Genomic DNA, 19,300 nt, shown 5'->3' with positions numbered 1-19,300 from the left:
TGTATTATGGGTGCATGACACATACACACAGACCCCTTTTGACCATTTTATTTTTTGGAATGCCAGCTATTAATGCATTAAATATGATTTTTTTTTTGATTTAAGCCAATATATGTGAAGTTTACTTTCTGTTTTAATTATAAGTGCGGAAGTCCAAGGACATGGATTTGGAGCTCTGGGGCACAAAAACTATGAAAGTTTAAATTCTTCAAGGACGATGTACGTTTTTTTTTACAATTCTTATTTCTGTTATGTTGCATGAGAATGAAAATGCTCCAGCGCCATCTGCAGACATTGCAATGATGTTATCCACGGTATCATGAAGAGGTGCTGCTCAAAGGATTAATAATAATGTTTAAAAGACTTGGAATGCATCATTAGTGACCTCATTTCGGGGTCTAATATATATTTAATAACTCTTCACTTCAAACACTTGATTTCTTTCATCTTAAACGTGATGTCTTTTGAAAAACCCTTTTATCTGACCAATTGAAGAAGCCAAGTGTTTGGAAGCACTGACCTGCTAAACAGAAATACATTGTGCATGTTTGGCATGGCCATGCAATAAGGGGTAATATACTTCTGCTGGGAAGAAAAAGTTGGAAATGTATAGATGTCACGAAGTATGTTCCAACTCATAGAAAACTATCAAAACCACTCCATTTGTACAAAAGGCAATATTTAGCTCAGTGTTTTGAAGAGATATTTCTTGTCATCGAGCACATCTTGCAAATGTGCCTAACCAATTGGACCACCATATGTAAGTGATATCTAATGCATCTTTCAGTGCTAACAGGTGCCAAAGCTGCTATTTTAAATTAAGGTACCATATTCCCTAATTTTTTTATTCAGTAACCTTTTCAACATTTTTTTAATGGAGTTAACTCCACTTTTTAAAAAATAGTTTTAAATGTCAATTTTTTTTTGCAGATCTGGAAGACTTTCATTCTTCACAGCTGTATTTAATACATTTACTCCAACAAACAAACTCTCCTGGATGAGTAGTTTACAGATGGCCAAATTGGCCCTTGGTAAGGTTTCACTGTCTGAAGTTGTACGTTGATAGTCAAATAAATATTTATTTTCTGCTAATATTTTGGATTCTACAGTTCACACCCAACTGCATGCCTTAAAGCACAATGTCTCCATACAAGGAATAACTGAAGCATAAGAATTGGGTGCAGGAGTAGGCCATATGGCCCCTTGAGCCTGCTCCGCCATTCAGAAAGATCATGGCTGATCTTCTACCTCAACTCCACTTTCCCGCCCAATCCCCGTATCCCTTGATTCTCCTAGAGTCCAAAAATCGATCTATCGCCACCTTGAATATACTGAATGACTCAATATCCACAGCTCTCTGAGGTAGAGAATTCCAAAGATTCACAACCCTCTCAGTGAAAAAATTCCTCCTCGTCTCAGTCTTAAATGGCCGACCCCTTAGGATATGAGCACTTGGGCAAAATTTATAATAACAGAATTAGAAAGTCATTCATTCTCAAAAGGAAACATGTGACTTAAATAATTTGGATTTGTGTACTATCAGTACGATCTATTAATATGCCTCTGGAGTTTCTGAGATTTCAGAATGTGAAAAAATACAAAATAGTAACTTTTCAATTTTATTCTGTTCTTTTCCCCCCTTCCTTGAACAGCGGATGAAAACCAGCTGGGCTGGTTTTGTGCAGAGGATGATGGGAAACAAGTAAAGCGGCAGAAACATCCACTTCTTGTCAGACACACGCCTGTAATGATGTCAAAACTTCAGGAGTTCAAGGTGAGATTTCAACCTTCAATTTTTAGTGATGGTTATCTGACTCGTGCCACAGACCGGATTTTAGACCTATGTACCGATAAACTATATTTAGAATCTCAAAGAAACGGCACTTTTCAGTTCCTGAAATAAATTTGGAAAGCATTACTGATGTCAGTTCACTGATAACGCTAAACCTACAGGGCCAGAGCAGAATGAGTAGTCAGGTTAATGGATGAACTGTGCCTACTTTTAATCTCATCCATACTCAGTATTGATTAGTAAGTGTTTGGGGTACTAGGGCTCCAAGATGACATGCCTAGTTATGAGATCTAAGTTGATCCTTTGTAACAGAGTCTATATTCCACTATTTTCTATGGGGTCAAGTTTCGGCCTGAGTTGCTCCAATTTTTTTTGGAGCAACTGGTTTAGAATGGAGTATCTTAGAAATTGCAATTCTCAGCATTTAGTTTGCTCCAGTTCTAGTCAGTTAGAGCAGTTTCATTTTGGAACAAATTATTGAAACTAACTTAGAATGGAGTAAGTATAGATTTTTATACGCTCAGAAAAACCTTGCCTACACTTTAGAAATCAGGCGTAGGTTACAAATCAGGCGTAGGGAACAAGGGTGGGGAAGGGGGAAGGGAAGTAAAGAGCCATCCTGAATAAAAAATTATAAACAAAGCAAATACAAAATATTGAATATTCCTACCTGTGTGAAGCAGCAGCAGCCTTCGAGCTGCGGTACTTCAGGCAGGCCTTCCTTCCATGTAGGAGACAGGGCTGGCGTCAGTGGCTCAACGGCAGCTGAAGACACAGCAAGCAGCCTTCAAGCTGCGAGGGAAGCTGAGGCCATTCGGCCACGGGATAGGGGCGGCGGCAGTGGCTCACGGCGGCCGAAGACACAGTAAGCAGCCTTCGAGCTGCGAGGGAGGCTGAGGCCATTCGGCCAGGGATAGGGAGAGGCAGCCAGATAGCCAGTTTGAAACTTAAATTTGTAATTGCAGAATGGGTGCTGCATTGTCAACACCACGGATTATGCAATGGTTCGCCAACAATTCACTGCATAGGAGAGAATTGATTAGAGCTCACTGCACCAGGAACGTCATAGCCCATAGGCTGATGGGCAGGAGACCTTACCCATGTCGGCAATATCGAGCCAGGCGCTCGTACTTGGACATGAGCGAGGCTGATTGTGTCAAAAGGCTGCATTTCCGCAGAGAAGTTGTCGTTGAGATCTGTGATATGGTGAGAGCAGATTTTCAGGCCAGAAGCAGAATGCCCAACTGCCTTGTCTATTGAAGTGAAGGTAACAGCTGCACTTGCCTTCTATGCCTCGGGATCATTTCAGGCTACAACTGGAGATGTGTGCGCCATCTCTCAACGTGTAATACATGCCTGCGATTACCAGGTCATGGCTGCACTGTATGCGCGGAGGAATGACTTCATCAATTTCCCAATGACCGCACAAGCGATCCATGAGAGGGCTGTGGGCTTCTTCAGGATTGCCGGCTTCCCAAAGGTCCAGGGCTGCATTGATTGTACCCACATCGCCTTGCGAACACGTGGAGGATTCTGAGCAGTACAGGACTAGAAAAGGTTTCCACTCCATTAATGTGCAGCTCGTGTTTGATGACAAGCAGCGCATCATGTCAGTCGATGCGAGATACCCTGGCAGCACCCATGATGCGTTCATCCTACGCGACAGCGTTATATCTGACATGTTTGAGCAGCAGCCAGAAGGGCAGAGCTGGCTACTGGGAGACAAAGGGTACGGCCTGACCACCTGGCTCATGACGCCCTACGCGTGACACGGACAGAAGCTGACCGTCAATACAACATGGCGCACATTGCGACGCGCAGCATCATTGAGAGGACCATTGGCATATTGAAACAGCGATTCCGATGCCTGGACCATTCCGGAGGCCATTTGCAATACTCTCCTCAGATTGTCGGTCACTTCATGCTCCATAACTTAGCCATCATGAGGCAGAAAGAGCTGGTAGTGGAACCAGAAGACCACGTGAGGATCCAGTGGCTGATGATAGTATTTTGGAAGAGCAGGATGATGATGACGATCAGGAAAGCATGCAAGTGCCTGATGCTGGAGCACGAGGTCAGAGGCGGGCCGTCCATCGTGCTCTTTAACGATTGCTTGAGCCCTACGCCAGCAGTTCATCCGTGAACGCTTCAATTACTGATGCCTGAGGGCTCTGCGACCACTGTTGCGCATGGACATGTTTATTCTTTGGAGTTGTTCCTATGTTGTGTTGTGTTAATGGAAGATTAATCTGTTTTAATGAAAAAATATTTTATTGAAAAGTTAACGTCACTGTAATAAAATATTTGTATCAAAATTCACTTTTTAATATGAATCTTGAAGATCACTTAAAAACTTTAAGGTCACTTATAAGTTGTAAAGTTACAGAACAATTTCAGTGTGAAAAATCTTATACTCTTAAGATCACTTAAACTTCAAGATCACTTTTAGGTGCAAAATTAAATAAGTTACAAAAAGTGAGAGCATTTACACTATAAGATCACTTAAAAGCCCGAAGATCACTTATAAGTTGTAAAGTTACAAAACTTAGAAAACAATTTCAATTTGAAAAAGGCTACTACAGCTACATCAAGAACAAGAACAAAAGCAGCAAAGAAAGGCTACAACCATGTCTCATCCACATCTCAGTGAATGTTCACTTCTTCATGGGGGTGTAATTTGATTGGCCGGGCTGTGTACCCTTATTGCAGCAGCTACCCCCATGAGGACCTGTGCCACCACTTGCATGCCCTCCCTGACGGCCTGTGCTGTCCATTGCACTCCCTCGGACATTCCCTCCCTAAGTTCCCGTGTCATTACTGCTATTTCTCCCGTCAGGACCGTCACCTCTTCACCCACTGCACTGACGCTACCGATGAGTGATCGGGTAAGCTCATTGGTCTCCATACCCAATGCCACAACCTGAACCGCATCTGTTGCACGCTGCATCTCAGGAGAGCGTGTCTCCAATCTCCTTCTCCTCTGCCTGGGTCTGCCTCGTGGCACCACTGCACTGGGAGGCACGGGCAGGGACGGTGGGATGCTCGGTGTTGCAGACAGCAGTACTAGAGAGAGAGAGGCATGGGCTGGGACGGTGGGGCGCTCGGTGTTCCAGACGACAGCGCTCGGTGTTCCAGACGACAACACTCGAGTGCGAGCCGTGGGCTGGGATGGTGGGTGAATGGGTGTAAACTGCTCCATTATATCACCAGCACTACTGGGACCTGCAGCGTCGGAATCAAAACCATGGAAGATGGAACCAGAACCTATGCGAGTGGGAAGCACAGGCTCGGACGATGGTGCACTAGCTGTAAACTGCTGGATTACACCAGCAGCACCACTGGGACCCGCAACATTGGAATCAAAGCCATGGAAGATGGAACCAGAACCTATGCAAGGGGTTGAAATTCTGATGCCCCTTAACGTGGGCTCATAAACATTCATTTGGAAGCTCTCCCCTGTAGACATTTCAGTCATCGCTGCCATCATCCAGTCTGGATCATCCGCATCTGGTTGTACTGGTTCTTGTTCTGTATCTTCAGAATCCTCAGGGTTGGCAGCAGCAGCATCGTCATCATCATCATCATCATCATGTTCTACAAAATATATCAGAACAGTCAAATGTTTAACAGCAAGGGAGGGGGCAGGATGGGTGGCATGAGTACTCTCACACATAGCAGGCCAGGCAGCAGGTTGATTTGAAGGGCCACGATGCATTTTCAGGACTTGCCCTCTTCCTTGTGTGCGGGCCCAGCTTGTGCTGTACTGATTGCTTTTCTCCATGTACGACTCATCATAGCAGCTACCCTTTGTTCCAAGGGTGTCAGTGGATGCAGATTGGGCGTGCCTCCTCCTGTCCGAGTTGCTTCCCTTTTGTTGTGGACCAATTTCTTCTGCAAAGAGTAAAATATAACTTTTTACAGAGTGCGTCTTTCTGCAGGGTGGGACATACAGATAGTCACGTTACAATTACGATTACATTAAAAAATGAAAATATTACTTACACTAACTACTTGACCAAGGTCGTGCCATTTTGTTTTACACTGGCTTCCAGATCTCATGGTATGCACCACTGCGCAGTAATCTTCTGCAACTTGGTTCCAGCGTTTCTTCATTTCTTTAGGTGGCATTTTTATGCGACCTCTGTTGCTGGTATCCAGCTCCTGCCATCTCTGCTCAATGACGTTAACTAATGTCTTCACTTCCTCTTGCAAGAAATTCTTTGTTCTTGGTGGACATTGTTCCAATGCTGTATTGAATTGACACACTTATTTTTCAAAACACACAGTCCTTAATTTGCATGCACCTATGCAGCACCTGTTCTGGAAGCTTAGCAGTGAAAAGCAGCACTCACTGATTTCAGCAGGTGATTTATTCAACAGTGCTGCTAAAAGCACTCCTTCAGACACCAAAAAATCACCAAAATTCAATCCTAAGCCGTTCCAGAGGTCCACGAGACAAATCAGCAGTTTTCTTTAAGTTCCTTTAAAAATGGCCGAGTGCCAATGTTTCTGGGCTACTGCGCGTGCACGGGGCTGCCGGCACGGCGTTCCCTCATTTGACTTAGCCCTGCCCCCCTCTACTTGCAGAATCGGCGCGTCTCTGTGGCTCCGCCCCCCCCCCCCCCCGCTGCTGTGTGCGCGCCGCGCCGAGCTTCCAGAGACCTGCAAGGAGCCCGAGAATTACGAGGTGGACTTTTGTCGCAACGGGCGTCCATGTCAACTTGACTCCTATGTTTCTGTATTTCAGCCAGGCATGCTCTCAATACTCCAAGGCACTGTTAATAAATGACTAGCCAGTCTGGCTCATTAACGGGACCTGGAGGAATTGACCTGTCACTCGGGATTGGGATTCTGCCCACTCTGCTCCAGATAACCTTGCAAGCTGTTGCTCTAATGAGCAAGTTGATCTTTGCTGGACAAGCAGTGAGATGTTAACTCATGTCTTTTTTGATTATAAGTTATGTGACTTTAGCTGTTAAATTTCAAAGCCCTCTGAATAAACTTGGGGATCCCGAAGCTGTGGCAATTTGAGACCTGCATCCAAATTCTCGGGAATTAGGCAAATGGGAAAGTGTATGCACTTCAAATCATATAAAAGAAAGCCCCCATTTATCTGGATCTCTCAATGCTTTGGTTTGGAGACTTGGGTGTGTAATTGGTCCTGGGCAGATGCACAAAACAGATGATAATGAATTGGCAGCCTGTTTTAGTCCCTGACGGATTTTTTCCCATTGACTTCAATGAATCAGTGATTGGAACATGCTGCCGATTCAGTAACGTCTGTTGTACACTATTGCCAAAGACCAATTTCACCCTTTTGTAGCTGACGCATGGTGGTAGATTTCCAGGCATGTCAGACACCCAGCTAACAAAAAAAATTCCTTTAGCAAAAAATGTTAATACTCGCTCAGAGTTCTTTTGATAAGTGCAGCTGTGCTTTGTTCTGATGAAGGATCCACACCTGAAATGTTAGCTTTTCTGTTCTTTTCACAGATGCTGACTGACTAGCTGAGCATTTCCAGTATTCTGTTTTTCTTTCAGATTTCCAGCATCTGCAGTTTTCCTGTCCTTTATTTGTGTTTTGTAACAGTTACCAGCAGTTTGAGTGCTTAATGGGAGTTTAAGAAGTCAATTGGTAAACTGACCTTATGTTGAATCTGCTCGTCCTGTTAGAGACCACAAAAGATGGCTGGAAAATTGTGGCCTCTCTGGGTGCGTATGATGTGTGCACGCACCCAAAGAGGCCTTGTAAATGCCAGTTCTTGGCATGTAATGCACATGAGCCGAGAACCGGCATTTGTGATCTGTCAAAATGTCTTGCACACATCCCTGGGCGAAGGACCTTCGCGGGGCAGAGATTGGGCTATTTGCCCATCTCTTGCCCAGCGAATGTCCTTCAAACTCTTGCGCCTGGTAAAAACAGGCGCAAAGCCTACTTTTACCAGCGCATCGCCTATTTTTACCAGCGTAAAAGTTTTAAAATATGTAAAAATGAAATATTATCACCAATTTTAATATTAAAAACCCTGTCCATTAAAGTAAGTTTATTTTTAATCTTATTAAAACATATTTAACAAAATTTAAAAAATATATTTTTTTTTCTAAAACATTGAATTCAATTCAATTTCAATTAATTTTAAATCTGGGAGGTGTTTTTTTTTAAATTTATCGTTTTGTGTTTGTGTTTTGAGGGGTATTCTCATTGATAGTAACGGGAGCTCGTACAAACGGAGCTCCCATTGTTATCAATGAGAATATTACAGTGTGATTGGTGGTCTCTGCCCACGTGCGTTTACGTTCCTGGGATGCGTGAGCCCATACACTGGGCTGGTCATCTAGGCCTTGGACCGTAAATATGCGATCCTCTGAGACCACTAGGTATTTTTGGAAAAATGTTTTCGGTTGGAGGCGTCCGCCCACAGGAAGCCACCGACCGCAATTTTTGGGCCAAAGAGATACCATGATATTTAGTGATCATTTGGGGACCTGTCCAAATCGATCATTATAACTGAATTCCACTGTCGTTCTAAATATCTTTTACAGTAATATTAGTTTTGCATGCATCATGTTCCGTTCTTCTTTTGTACATCCATGTCTGGAGTAAAAATAAAATGGGGAAGGTGGCTCAACTGTGGCCAACAAGGGAAATTAAGGATAGTGTTAAATCCAAGGAAGAAGCATATAAATTGGCCAGAAAAAGCAGCAAACCTGAGGACTGGGAGAATTTTATAATACAGCAGAGGAGGACAAAGGGTTTAATTAGGAGGGGAAAAATAGAGTATGAGAGGAAGCTTGCAGGGAACATAAAAACTGACTGCAAAAACTTCTATAGATACGCGAAAAGAAAAAGATTACTGAAGACAAATGTAGGTCCCTTGCAGTCAGATTCAGGTGAATTTATAATGGTGAACAAAGAAATGGCGGACCAGTTAAACAAATGCTTTGGTTCTGTCTTCAGGAAGGAAGACACAAATAACCACCTGGAAATACTAAGGGATCAAGGGTCTAGTGAGAAGGAGGAACTGAAGGAAATCCTTTTTAGGTGGGAAATTGTGTAAGGGAAATTGATGGGATTGAAGGCTGATAAATCCCTGGGGCCTGATAGTTTGCATCCCAGAGTACTTAAGGAAGTAGCCCTAGAAATAGTGGATGCATTGGTGATCATTTTCCAACAGTCTATCGACTCTGGATCAGTCCCTATGGACTGGAGGGTAGCTAATATAACACCACTTTTTAAGAAGGGAGGGAGAGAGAAGGCGAGTAATTATAGATCGGTTAGCCTGACATCAGGGGCCCAAGTTTCGGGCCGCGCCTAGAACGGCGCAGCCCCGACCTGGACGCCCGTTTTTCGTGCCACAAAGTGCGCCTAAAAAAAACTTACAGATTCTCCGGCTCCCTGCAGGTCATTTGCAGCGCGGCGCGGCGTGCCTGGACCTCTGCACATGCGTGCTACAGTGGGCGCGCATGTGCAGTAGCTCCAGGCTCCAAAAACTGTGTGGGAGGGGTCTGAAGCACGCAGCCCCTAACCCTGGCCGAATAGCCTCACTGGGGCTGCGTGCATAAGGCTGCCTCCCACGCCCAGCTCCTGCTTCCTTCCGACCCGACTCGACTCCCGCTTCCCCCCGCCTCCGGACCGGACCCGACTTGACCTCCCTCTCCCTCCCTCCCTCCCCCCCCGACCCGAACCGAACCGACCTCACCTTCCTCCCACCACCCCCCCGACCCGACCCGCGCTCCTGACCCCGACCCCGACCCGCGCTCCCCCCAACCCGACCCGCGCTCCCGACCTGACCCAATGCCACCTACCTGTAAATCTGGTGCTGGGGACGGGCCCTGCCCAAAGTCTTGGGTCCGGCCGGGCCAGGCCCATTCAGCCTCCCTCCCCCTTCTCCTTCCCCCCCCCCCTCCCTTCTCCTTCCCCCCCCCTCCCTTCTCCTTCCCCCCCCTCCCTTCTCCTTCCCCCCCTCCCTTCTCCTTCCCCCCCTCCCTTCTCCTTCTCCCCATCCCTTCTCCTTCCCCCCCTCCCTTCTCCTTCTCCCCATCCCTTCTCCTTCCCCCCCTCCCTTCTCCTTCCCCCCTCCCTTCTCCTTCCCCCCCTCCCTTCCCCCCCTCCCTTCTCCTTCCCCCCTTCTCCTTTCCCCCCCTTCTCCTTTCCCCCTTCTCCTTTCCCCCTTCTCCTTTCCCCCTTCTCCTTTCCCCCTTCTCCTTTCCCCCTTCTCCTTTCCCCCTTCTCCTTTCCCCCTTCTCCTTCCCCCCTTCTCCTTTCCCCCCTTCTCCTTTCCCCCCTTCTCCTTTCCCCCCCTTCTCCTTCCCCCCCTTCTCCTTTCCCCCCTTCTCCTTTCCCCCCCTTCTCCTTCCCCCCTTCTCCTTCCCCCCCTTCTCCTTCCCCCCCTTCTCCTTCCCCCCCTTCTCCTTCCCCCCTTCTCCTTCCCCCCCTTCTCCTTTCCCCCCTTATCCTTTCCCCCCTTCTCCTTTCCCCCCTTCTCCTTTTCCCCCCTTCTCCTTTCCCCCCCTTTTCCTTTCCCCCCTTCTCCTTTCCCCCCCCTTCTCCTTTCCCCCCTTCTCCTTTCCCCCCTTCTCCTTCCCCCCTTCTCCTTCCCCCCCTTCTCCTTTCCCCCCCTTCTCCTTCCCCCCCTTCTCCTCCCCCCCCTTCTCCTTTCCCCCTTCTCCTTTCCCCCTTCTCCTTTCCCCCCCTTCTCCTTTCCCCCCTTCTCCTTTCCCCCCCTTCTCCTTCCTCCCCCCTTTCCCTTCCTCACCCCTTTCCCTTCCTCACCCCCTTTCCCTTCCTCACCCCCCTTTCCCTTCCTCACCCCCCTTTCCTTCCTCGCCCCCTTTTCTTTCCTCCCCCTTTCCCCTTCTCCTCCCCCCTTCCCCTCCCCCCTTCCCCTCCCCCCTTCCCCTTCCCCTCCCCCCCTTCTCTCCCCTCCCCCCTTCTCTCCCCCTCCCCCTTCTCTCCCCCTCCCCCTTCTCTCCCCCTCCCCCTTCTCTCCCCCTCCCCCTTCTCTCCCCCTCCCCTTCTCCCCACCTCCCCCTTCCCCCTTCCCCCCTTCTCACCCCCCTTCCCCCCCATCCCTCCCCCATCTCTCCCCATCCCTCCCCCTTCTCCCCCATCCCTCCCCCCTCTCCCCCATCCCTCCCCCTTCTCCCCATCCCTCCCCCTTCTCCCCCATCCCTCCCTCTTCTCCCCCATCCCTCCCTCTTCTCCCCCATCCCTCCCTCTTCTCCCCCATCCCTCCCTCTTCTCCCCCATCCCTCCCTCTTCTCCCCCATCCCTCCCTCTTCTCCCCCATCCCTCCCTCTTCTCCCCCATCCCTCCCTCTTCTCCCCCATCCCTCCCTCTTCTCCCCCATCCCTCCCTCTTCTCCCCCATCCCTCCCTCTTCTCCCCATCCCTCCCTCTTCTCCCCCATCCCTCCCTCTTCTCCCCCATCCCTCCCTCTTCTCCCCCATCCCTCCCTCTTCTCCCCCATCCCTCCCTCTTCTCCCCCATCCCTCCCTCTTCTCCCCCATCCCTCCCTCTTCTCCCCCATCCCTCCCTCTTCTCCCCCATCCCTCCCTCTTCTCCCCCATCCCTCCCTCTTCTCCCCCATCCCTCCCTCTTCTCCCCCATCCCTCCCCCTTCCCTCCCTCATCCCTCCCCCTTCCCTCCCTCATCCCTCCCCCTTCCCTCCCTCATCCCTCCCCCTTCCCTCCCTCATCCCTCCCTCATCCCTCCCTCCCCCTCTGCCTCCTTCCCTCCCCTCCCTCTACCCCCCTCCCCTCGCTGTCAGAAACACAGACACTGACAGACAGAGAGTGAGAGACACACACACAGACAGACAGAGAGATAGAGACACACTGGGGGGGCTCCCGGTGCTGCAGTCGGTAAGTAGAAAATGTTTTATTTATTGATTTTTAAAAAAAAAAAAATATTTCTTATTAATTTTTTTGATTGATTTATTGATGTTTTTATCATTTATTATTGATGATAGCTCTTTATTTGTAAAATTGAAGTGTTTAATGTTTGTAAACTTCCCTTTAAACATCCCCCCCCCTCCCATTCCCTACGCCTGATTTGTAACCTACGCCTGATTTTCTAAAGTGTAGAAAAGGTTTTTTCGAGCATACAAAAATCTTCAATTATTCCATTCTAAGTTAGTTTGGAGTAAGTTTTCACTGCCGAAACTTTGAAAACAGGCGTAAGTGGCCGGACACGCCCCTTTTAAAAAAAAAAAAATTCTGTTCCAAAGTGAAACTGTTCTAACTGACTAGAACTGGAGCAAACTAAATGCAGAGAATTTGAATTTCTAAGATACTCCGTTCTACACCAGTTGCTCCAAAAAATCAGGAGCAACTGAGGCCGAAACTTGGGCCCCAGTAGTGGGGAAAATGTTGGAATCAATTATTAAAGATGAAATAGCAGCACATTTGGAAAGCAGTGAAGGGATCAGTCCAAGTCAGCATGGACGTATGAAAGGGACATCATGCTTGACTCATCCTCAAAAAATTCTACAAGTAGAGTGGACAAGGGAGAACCAGTGGATGTGGTGTATTTGGACTTTTAAAAGGCTTTTCACAAGGTCCCACACAAGAGATTGGTGTGCAAAATTAAAGCACGTGGTATTGGGGGTAATGTACTGACGTGAATAGAGAACAGGTTGGCAGACAGGAAGCAGAGTGTCGGGATAAACTGGTCCTTTTCAGAATGGCAGGCAGTGACTAGAGGGGTGCCGCAGGGCTCAGTGCTGGGACCCCAGCTATTTACAACATACATTAATGATTTGGATGAGGGAATTGAGTGTAATATCTCCACGTTTGCAGATGACACTAAGCTGGGTGGCGGTGTGAGCTGTGAGGAGGAAGCTAAAAGGCTGCAGGGTGACTTGGACAGGTTAGGTGAGTGGGCAAATGCATGGCAGATGCAGTATAATGTGGATAAATGTGAGGTTATCCACATTGGTGGCAAAAAAACAAGGGCAGAATATTATCTGAATGGCGGCAGATTAGGAAAAGGGGAGGTGCAACAAGACCTGGGTGTCATGGTACATCAGTCATTGAAAGTTGGCATGCAGGTACAGCAGGCGGTGAAGAAGGCAAATGGTACGTTGGCCTTTATAGCTAGGGGATTTGAGTATAGGAGCAGGGAGGTCTTAATGCAGTTGTACAGGGCCTTAGTGAGGCCTCATCTGGAATATTCTGTTCAGTTTTGGTCTCCTAATCTGAGGAAACACGTTCTTGCTATTGGAGGGAGTGCAGCAAAGGTTCACCAGACTGATTCCCGGGATGGCAGGACTGACATATGAGGAGAGACTGGATCGACTGGGCCTATATTCACTGGAGTTTAGAAGGATGAGAGGGGATCTCATAGAAACATATAAAATTCTGACGGGATTGGACAGGTTAGATGCAGGAAGAATGTCCCCGATGTTGGGGAAGTCCAGAATCAGGGGACATAGTCTAACGATAAGGGGTAAGCCATTTAGGACTGAAATGAGAAGAAACTTCTTCATTCAGAGAGTTTTTAACCTGTGGAATTCCCTACCGCAGAGAGTTGTTGATGCCAGTTCTTTGGATATATTCAAGAGAGAGATAGATATGGCCCTTACAGCTAAAGGGATCAAGGGGTATGGAGAGAAAGCAGGAAAGGGGTACTGAGGTGAATGATCAGCCATGATCTTAGTGAATGGTGGTGCAGGCTCAAAGGCCGAATGGTCTACTCCTGTAACTATTTTCTATGTTTCTTTGATTGAGATGATTGATTGGGTTCCTTGCCTGAGACATGTGCAAGGTGCATTTATAATCAAGCAAACTACCACATGTCATGGGATTATAGGGCATCCTGTTGTGTGCTTCCTTTGGCATTGAAACCAAAAGTTTCCTAACACATTCAATAGCAGAAGATTGTTCTCACCATTTGTTGGAAACTATGCAGTCGTTCTTTTAACATCATCTTTGCTTGGACGCTATTAGTTTTGGCATGTGGCTTGAACAGTATAATACTCGCCATAAAGCACTGACTTGCTTTGTAAATTTTCTTTTGGATAACTGCAGCATTTGGCCAACAGGTGTGGTCCCCACTCTCTGCTGATCTTGGTCATAGCACCGACAGGCGTGGTGACAATTTGCCTCGGTGTCCAAAGGCAAGATAGAAGGAAAATAAATTGGCCAAGGTTCCTGCTTCTGCTCGCAGTGCAGTAACCCCTGCTGGAAAATATGCGTGCGTAAACATTGAATAAAGACAGGTTTAGGCAAGGCTGTGATCGCCCCCATCCTGTCCCCTCCTGCCCCCTTCCAGTCATTTAGCCTGCGAACATCAGTGTTAAACTCTGGGAAAATAGACTCTTTTAAAGTTAAGCTTTTTATTTTTTAGGTTGAATGTGCGATTCATAACCCAGAATTCTGTAATGCATCTGATGCACCTAACTCATTCTCCATGGAGCATGGATATCTGTGGGTAAGTCTGCTACAGATAAGTGAGAATTGTTTAAACTGCACATTGAATTATCTGAAAATATCATGTGTCTCTAATGTCCCAGCTGCAGAGCCATGCTGCAGAATTTTTAGGTAATGCATTACTTTTGTGAGGATTCATGAGAGCTCTATCGATAAAATGTTATTGATACTTTATTGTTGCCCCCCCCCCCCCCACAACCCCCCCGCCCCGCCCCACATTAATGCGGAAAGTAACAGGATCTGAGTGTGTTACCTGTTGTCCAACATTCAATTGGCCTTTTTCTAACACTATTTCAGTCTTTCAGCCAACTTATAGAATTGAGATTAAAAATGTCTGGTCTGTAAGCAGTTACTTAGTTTATTTATTTGGAAATGTATTTGAATGTAACTTCTACCGATCTGATTGTGGTTATTAACATATGCTGTGAACTGTTGTGCTACTTATAAGATCAGAGAATAGTACAACTGGATTGAAAAGCAATCCAGTTAGTCCCGCTCCTCCCATATCCTTGCAATTTTTTCTTCTTCAATTATCTATCCAATTCCCTTTTGAAGGCTACTATTGAATCTGTATCCCCCAGCCTATCAGGCAGTGCATTTCAAATTCTAACCACTTGTGTTTTTAAAAAAAAAAAGTTTTTCCTCATGTCACTTCTCATTCTTTTGTCCCCTCATTATTGACCCTTCAGCTATTGGAGACAATTTCTCTTCATTTACTCTATCTATATCCATGATTTTAAACACCTCCATCAAATCTCCTCTTAGCCTTCTCTGCTCCATGCTGCTACTGCCCCTTTTATCCCATGGGCTTCAATATTGCTAACAATCCTAATGTGTGGTACTTTATCAAACATCTATTGAAAGTCTATATACACAATGGGCGTGAAATCCCGGTCTCGCTGGTTCGGTACGGAGTGTGTACGGACCCACGGTGCCTCGCAAAAGCCGGTTTTCGGCGCACAATATGCATGAACTGAAAACCGGCTTTTCTGATCTGTCAAGTTTTAGCTTAACAGACCGAACGCATCCTTGCAGCAAGGAGATTCGCGCGGGTGAGATTGGGCTATTTGCCCAACTCTTGCCCAAGCGAATGTCCTTGAAACTTTTACGCCTGGTAAAAGCAGGAGCATAGCCTACTTTTACCAGCGTAAGAGTTTTAAAACACACAAAAATTACATTTAAATACATATTTTTAGAGTATGAACCCTGTCCATTAAGGTAAGTTTATTTTAAATCCTAAATAAAACCCATTTAAAAAAAAAAAATCCCAAAAATAGTTTTTTTCTAAAGCATTTAATTAACTTTAATTTCAATTAATTTTAAATGTGAGGGTATTTTTTTATTTATTATGTTGTGTTTGGGTGTTTTAGGGGGTTATTCTCATTGATAGTCATGGGAACTCGGAGATACGGAGTTCCCATTACTATCAATGAGAATACTGCATAGTGATTGGTGATCCAGGCCCACTTGACCCCTCCATCTTAGACTTGCGTACCTGGAAGATGGGGGCACGCTGCGAAGCGCGGGGACCTTCCAGAGAAACGGAATCACAGGAGGGCGAAGGTGCGGATTGTATTTCTTGCTTTCAGTTGAACGCTCACGGGAAACCTCCAACCGGGGTTTCAGGGCCAATATATACAACATCAACTGCACTGCTCTAATCGATCCTCTCTGTTATCTCTTCCTCCCTATATCGTGGGTGCTGACATGGACCACAACCTCTGCCTCTTCCCCTTCCCCCCCCGCACCCCCCCCCCTCCCCAGCCCCCCGGCAGAATGTTCTTTGGTTACAATGTTGAAATATAACAATTCATTCTTTTAAGAGGTTTACTATGTCGAATTCTAGTCCCTTCACTTGATGGCTAATGTAGAATCCCTGGAAAAGGTTCTGAGGAAAACCACTATATTTTTTTATCCTATTTTCTTAAGGAGCTGGGACTTTTTACTCTAGGAAGGTGTAAACTTCGAGGAAATTTGATGGAGTTATTTAAACTAATCGCTGTAATTCCATCGCTGATCACATAGAAACATAGAAAATAGGTGCAGGAGAAGGCCATTTGGCCCTTGGAGCCTGCACCGCCATTCAATAAGATCATGGCTGATCATTACCTCAGTATCCCTTTCCTGCTTTCTCTCCATACCCCTTGATCCCTTTAGCCGTAAGGGCCATATCTAACTCCCTCTTGAATATATCCAATGAACTGGTATCAACAACTCTCTGCGGTAGGAAATTCTACAGGTTAACAACTCTCTGAGTGAAGAAGTTTCTCCTCATCTCAGTCCTAAATGGCCTACCCCTTATCCTAAGACTGTGTCCCCTGGTTCTGGACTTCCCCATCATTGGGAACATTCTTCCCGCATCTAACCTGTCCAGTCCCGTCAGAATCTTGTAAGTTTCTATGAGATCCCCTCTCATCCTTCTAAACTCCAGTGTATAAAGGCCCAGTTGATCCAGTCTCACCTCATATGTCAGTCCCACCATCCTGGGAATCAGTCTGGTGAACCTTCCTGCACTCCCTCAATAGCAAGAACGTCCTTCCTCAGATTAGGAGACCAAAACTGAAGGAGATAGATTAGGGAGGACATGAATGTAAATTATGTAAGTAGATGTCAGGAGAAACTTTGTTTCACAAAAAGTTGTCAACCTATGGAATAAGCTGCTGGTTCGTGCAGTGAATGCAGATTTGCTGAAGTTATTTATAAAAAGGCTGGACAGGTTCCTGAGCGGGGCCAACATCACCAAGGTGGGTGGGTTCTGGGGATGTGTTTCCCAGTCAACCTGGCCTCCTGGAACTTGTTTGATCGACGTCAGATATTGCACCGAGATTTGCCTAATTTTCCCTAAATTTTGTTTGGCTTCTCCTAGGAGATTGAATGACTGGGTGGGAGGTGGGGAGGGGCAGATGGAAGTCATCAGTGTTCAGAAGTTATACCATGGCCGTATAGAATAGCATGATGGACCAGCTGATCTTTTCCTGTCCTTTTTCATATGTTTGCATGTCAGAATAAGTCATAGTATCTGTCTTGCTTGGGGCCTTCAGCAGCTCTGTCCCTTATCTGACGTGCTTTCCCTTATAAAATGGGGAGCACTCATAAGCCAGCATAAACGTAACTTGGAACTTAGATTCAACACTGGTGAGCAGTAGCTGGCAGTTGTGCCTTTGTGGTACACGTTTTTCAAATATTTTTCTTGCTTATTACAAAGAAAGGCTCAAGCTCTGTCTGAGTGAAGATAATTCTCTGGTTATCGTGACATTGATAGCATCCCAAGCACCAGCTCCTACATCAGCTTTGAGCCATTGCCAACTTACTAAAGAACTGCAATGGACTCTTGCCCACTGGGAACTGGAATGAGTTTGCACAAAACTATTCCTGCTAGAACTCTTGCAGGCTGTGCCAGAGGTCATTTTCGTAACGCTTCACCAAGTCAATTGAAAACTGCACCCCTGGTACCTGAATTTTAGCCTGAGTCTTGCAGTTAAAGAACAATTTGAACCACTCCCCCCATATCTTTTAAACCTCAGTTAGTAGCTTTGCAAAATATTGTACTGCATAATAATCTGAACAAGCTCCATTGCAGCATTATCATTTTCACAGCTGTTAGGAATAAAGTTATGATACATGTATGTAATAACTCGATTGACTGAATACTGAAACTAACACAGGTACAAACCTGGCTCTGCTTTATTAGGGCCCAAAGTGAATACATTACATGATAGCTTGCCTTTTATACTTGGGCTGCACACATGTACGTACAGCCCAATGACCTCCGACAGTTACGCCATCTGGTGGCTAGTAACCCCAAGCATGCATACATGACAATACAGAAACATGGATTTGTTTAGTGATCAGATCTTGTTGCAAATTCACTTTGATTTTGCTGATTATTTCTAATATTTTGCCATATATTGTACAGCATGCAGGGCATTCAAATATGTTCACATTCAAAAATGCAGGTAAAGCAATAGCTTATAAGGCACTCAATTACAAATTAATTTCCTTTCTTTATAATTTTATTGTATACAAGGAGATTGGAAATTGCCTCAATCTGATGAGACCGATCATTGCAGATAATACCTAACAACTTATAACTAACAATTGTTGAATATTTCAAAAAGTTCTTGAATATCAGAAAATATGGTTAACAGATTGTTCAGCTTTCTACCATCTCAGCTGTCTCAGGATCAGCAATACTGTCTTGTTCTTGCCTTTCTTCAATCCTATTGGATGATTTATCGCGTTTTACTTGTGTTATTTTGTATAGTCTTTCTGCTGTCTTTCATAATTTTTTTTACTAATAATGTGTAAGTAATGCACTAGATTATGAAGATACTCAGATTTACAAATGACTCATTCTCCTGTTTTAATGAGCAGATTGGAAGTTGCACCAATCAAATGGGACAGATCACCATAGTCACACTTCATAACTCCAATCCAAAAGTTATCGAATGCTTCAATGTCGAGTCTCGCATACTGGCCATGGCGTATATCCCAGATGAAGACCGACCAGAAGAATCTGATGTATTTTGTGATTCCGAAGCTACATCTACAAAGGCCACTGAAACCCCCACCATTTGTCTTGGCATGGAGGAAGGGAGGTGAGATATGCAAAGTCAAGGAGAAAGAATAGCCAGTAATTAATTTTATATTCAATCAAATATAAATATAGTATGCAGGGATACACTGGGCTCGTGTCGTTTTTCCAGTAAGATAACCAAACTGAATGTAAATCAACAAAATTGTGAATTCCTTATGACAGCAGATTCACCCACTGGCGACGCAACCTCTAAGGAATATCAATGTGGTTTCTGCTTTATAAAGATAGGAAAATACTCTAATTCAGTAGCCTGTAGATATTTAATAGCAAAGTTATTCATTAATATTTTCATTTACCCACATTTTCTAATAAAAATAGTGCCAAATGTTATCAGCCTGCCATTTACTGAGGTGAAAGGGGAGGAAGGAATGCCTCATATTGATGCATACTAATCCAGCACGGTCAATTTAAAAATAAAAGTACCTCAAGGTCCAAGTGCCAGTGTGCCCGGGAGCAAGCTCTAACGCTTCAGCTGCTGAG

General features: G+C 45.6%; 1 protein-coding gene across 2 annotated transcripts in view; it reads left to right on the top strand.

The window, feature by feature from the left end:
• arhgef10 (Rho guanine nucleotide exchange factor (GEF) 10) overlaps window positions 1-19,300 on the top strand; it is a 423,195-nt gene that overhangs the window by 298,855 nt on the left and 105,040 nt on the right. Inside the window, exons 21-25 of one of the 2 annotated variants that reach the window (XM_070884916.1) lie at window positions 145-219; window positions 931-1,031; window positions 1,653-1,774; window positions 14,141-14,224; window positions 18,598-18,821. In XM_070884916.1, coding sequence (XP_070741017.1) covers window positions 145-219; window positions 931-1,031; window positions 1,653-1,774; window positions 14,141-14,224; window positions 18,598-18,821 — 606 coding nt within the window. The remainder of the gene's footprint in view (window positions 1-144; window positions 220-930; window positions 1,032-1,652; window positions 1,775-14,140; window positions 14,225-18,597; window positions 18,822-19,300) is intronic. The other variant, XM_070884917.1, reaches the window with a different exon arrangement.

This window comes from Pristiophorus japonicus, chromosome 7 (genome assembly GCF_044704955.1).
Source record: "Pristiophorus japonicus isolate sPriJap1 chromosome 7, sPriJap1.hap1, whole genome shotgun sequence".
In the NCBI taxonomy this organism is placed as follows: domain Eukaryota; kingdom Metazoa; phylum Chordata; class Chondrichthyes; family Pristiophoridae; genus Pristiophorus; species Pristiophorus japonicus.
This window is presented reverse-complemented; position numbering and strand designations above follow the sequence as displayed.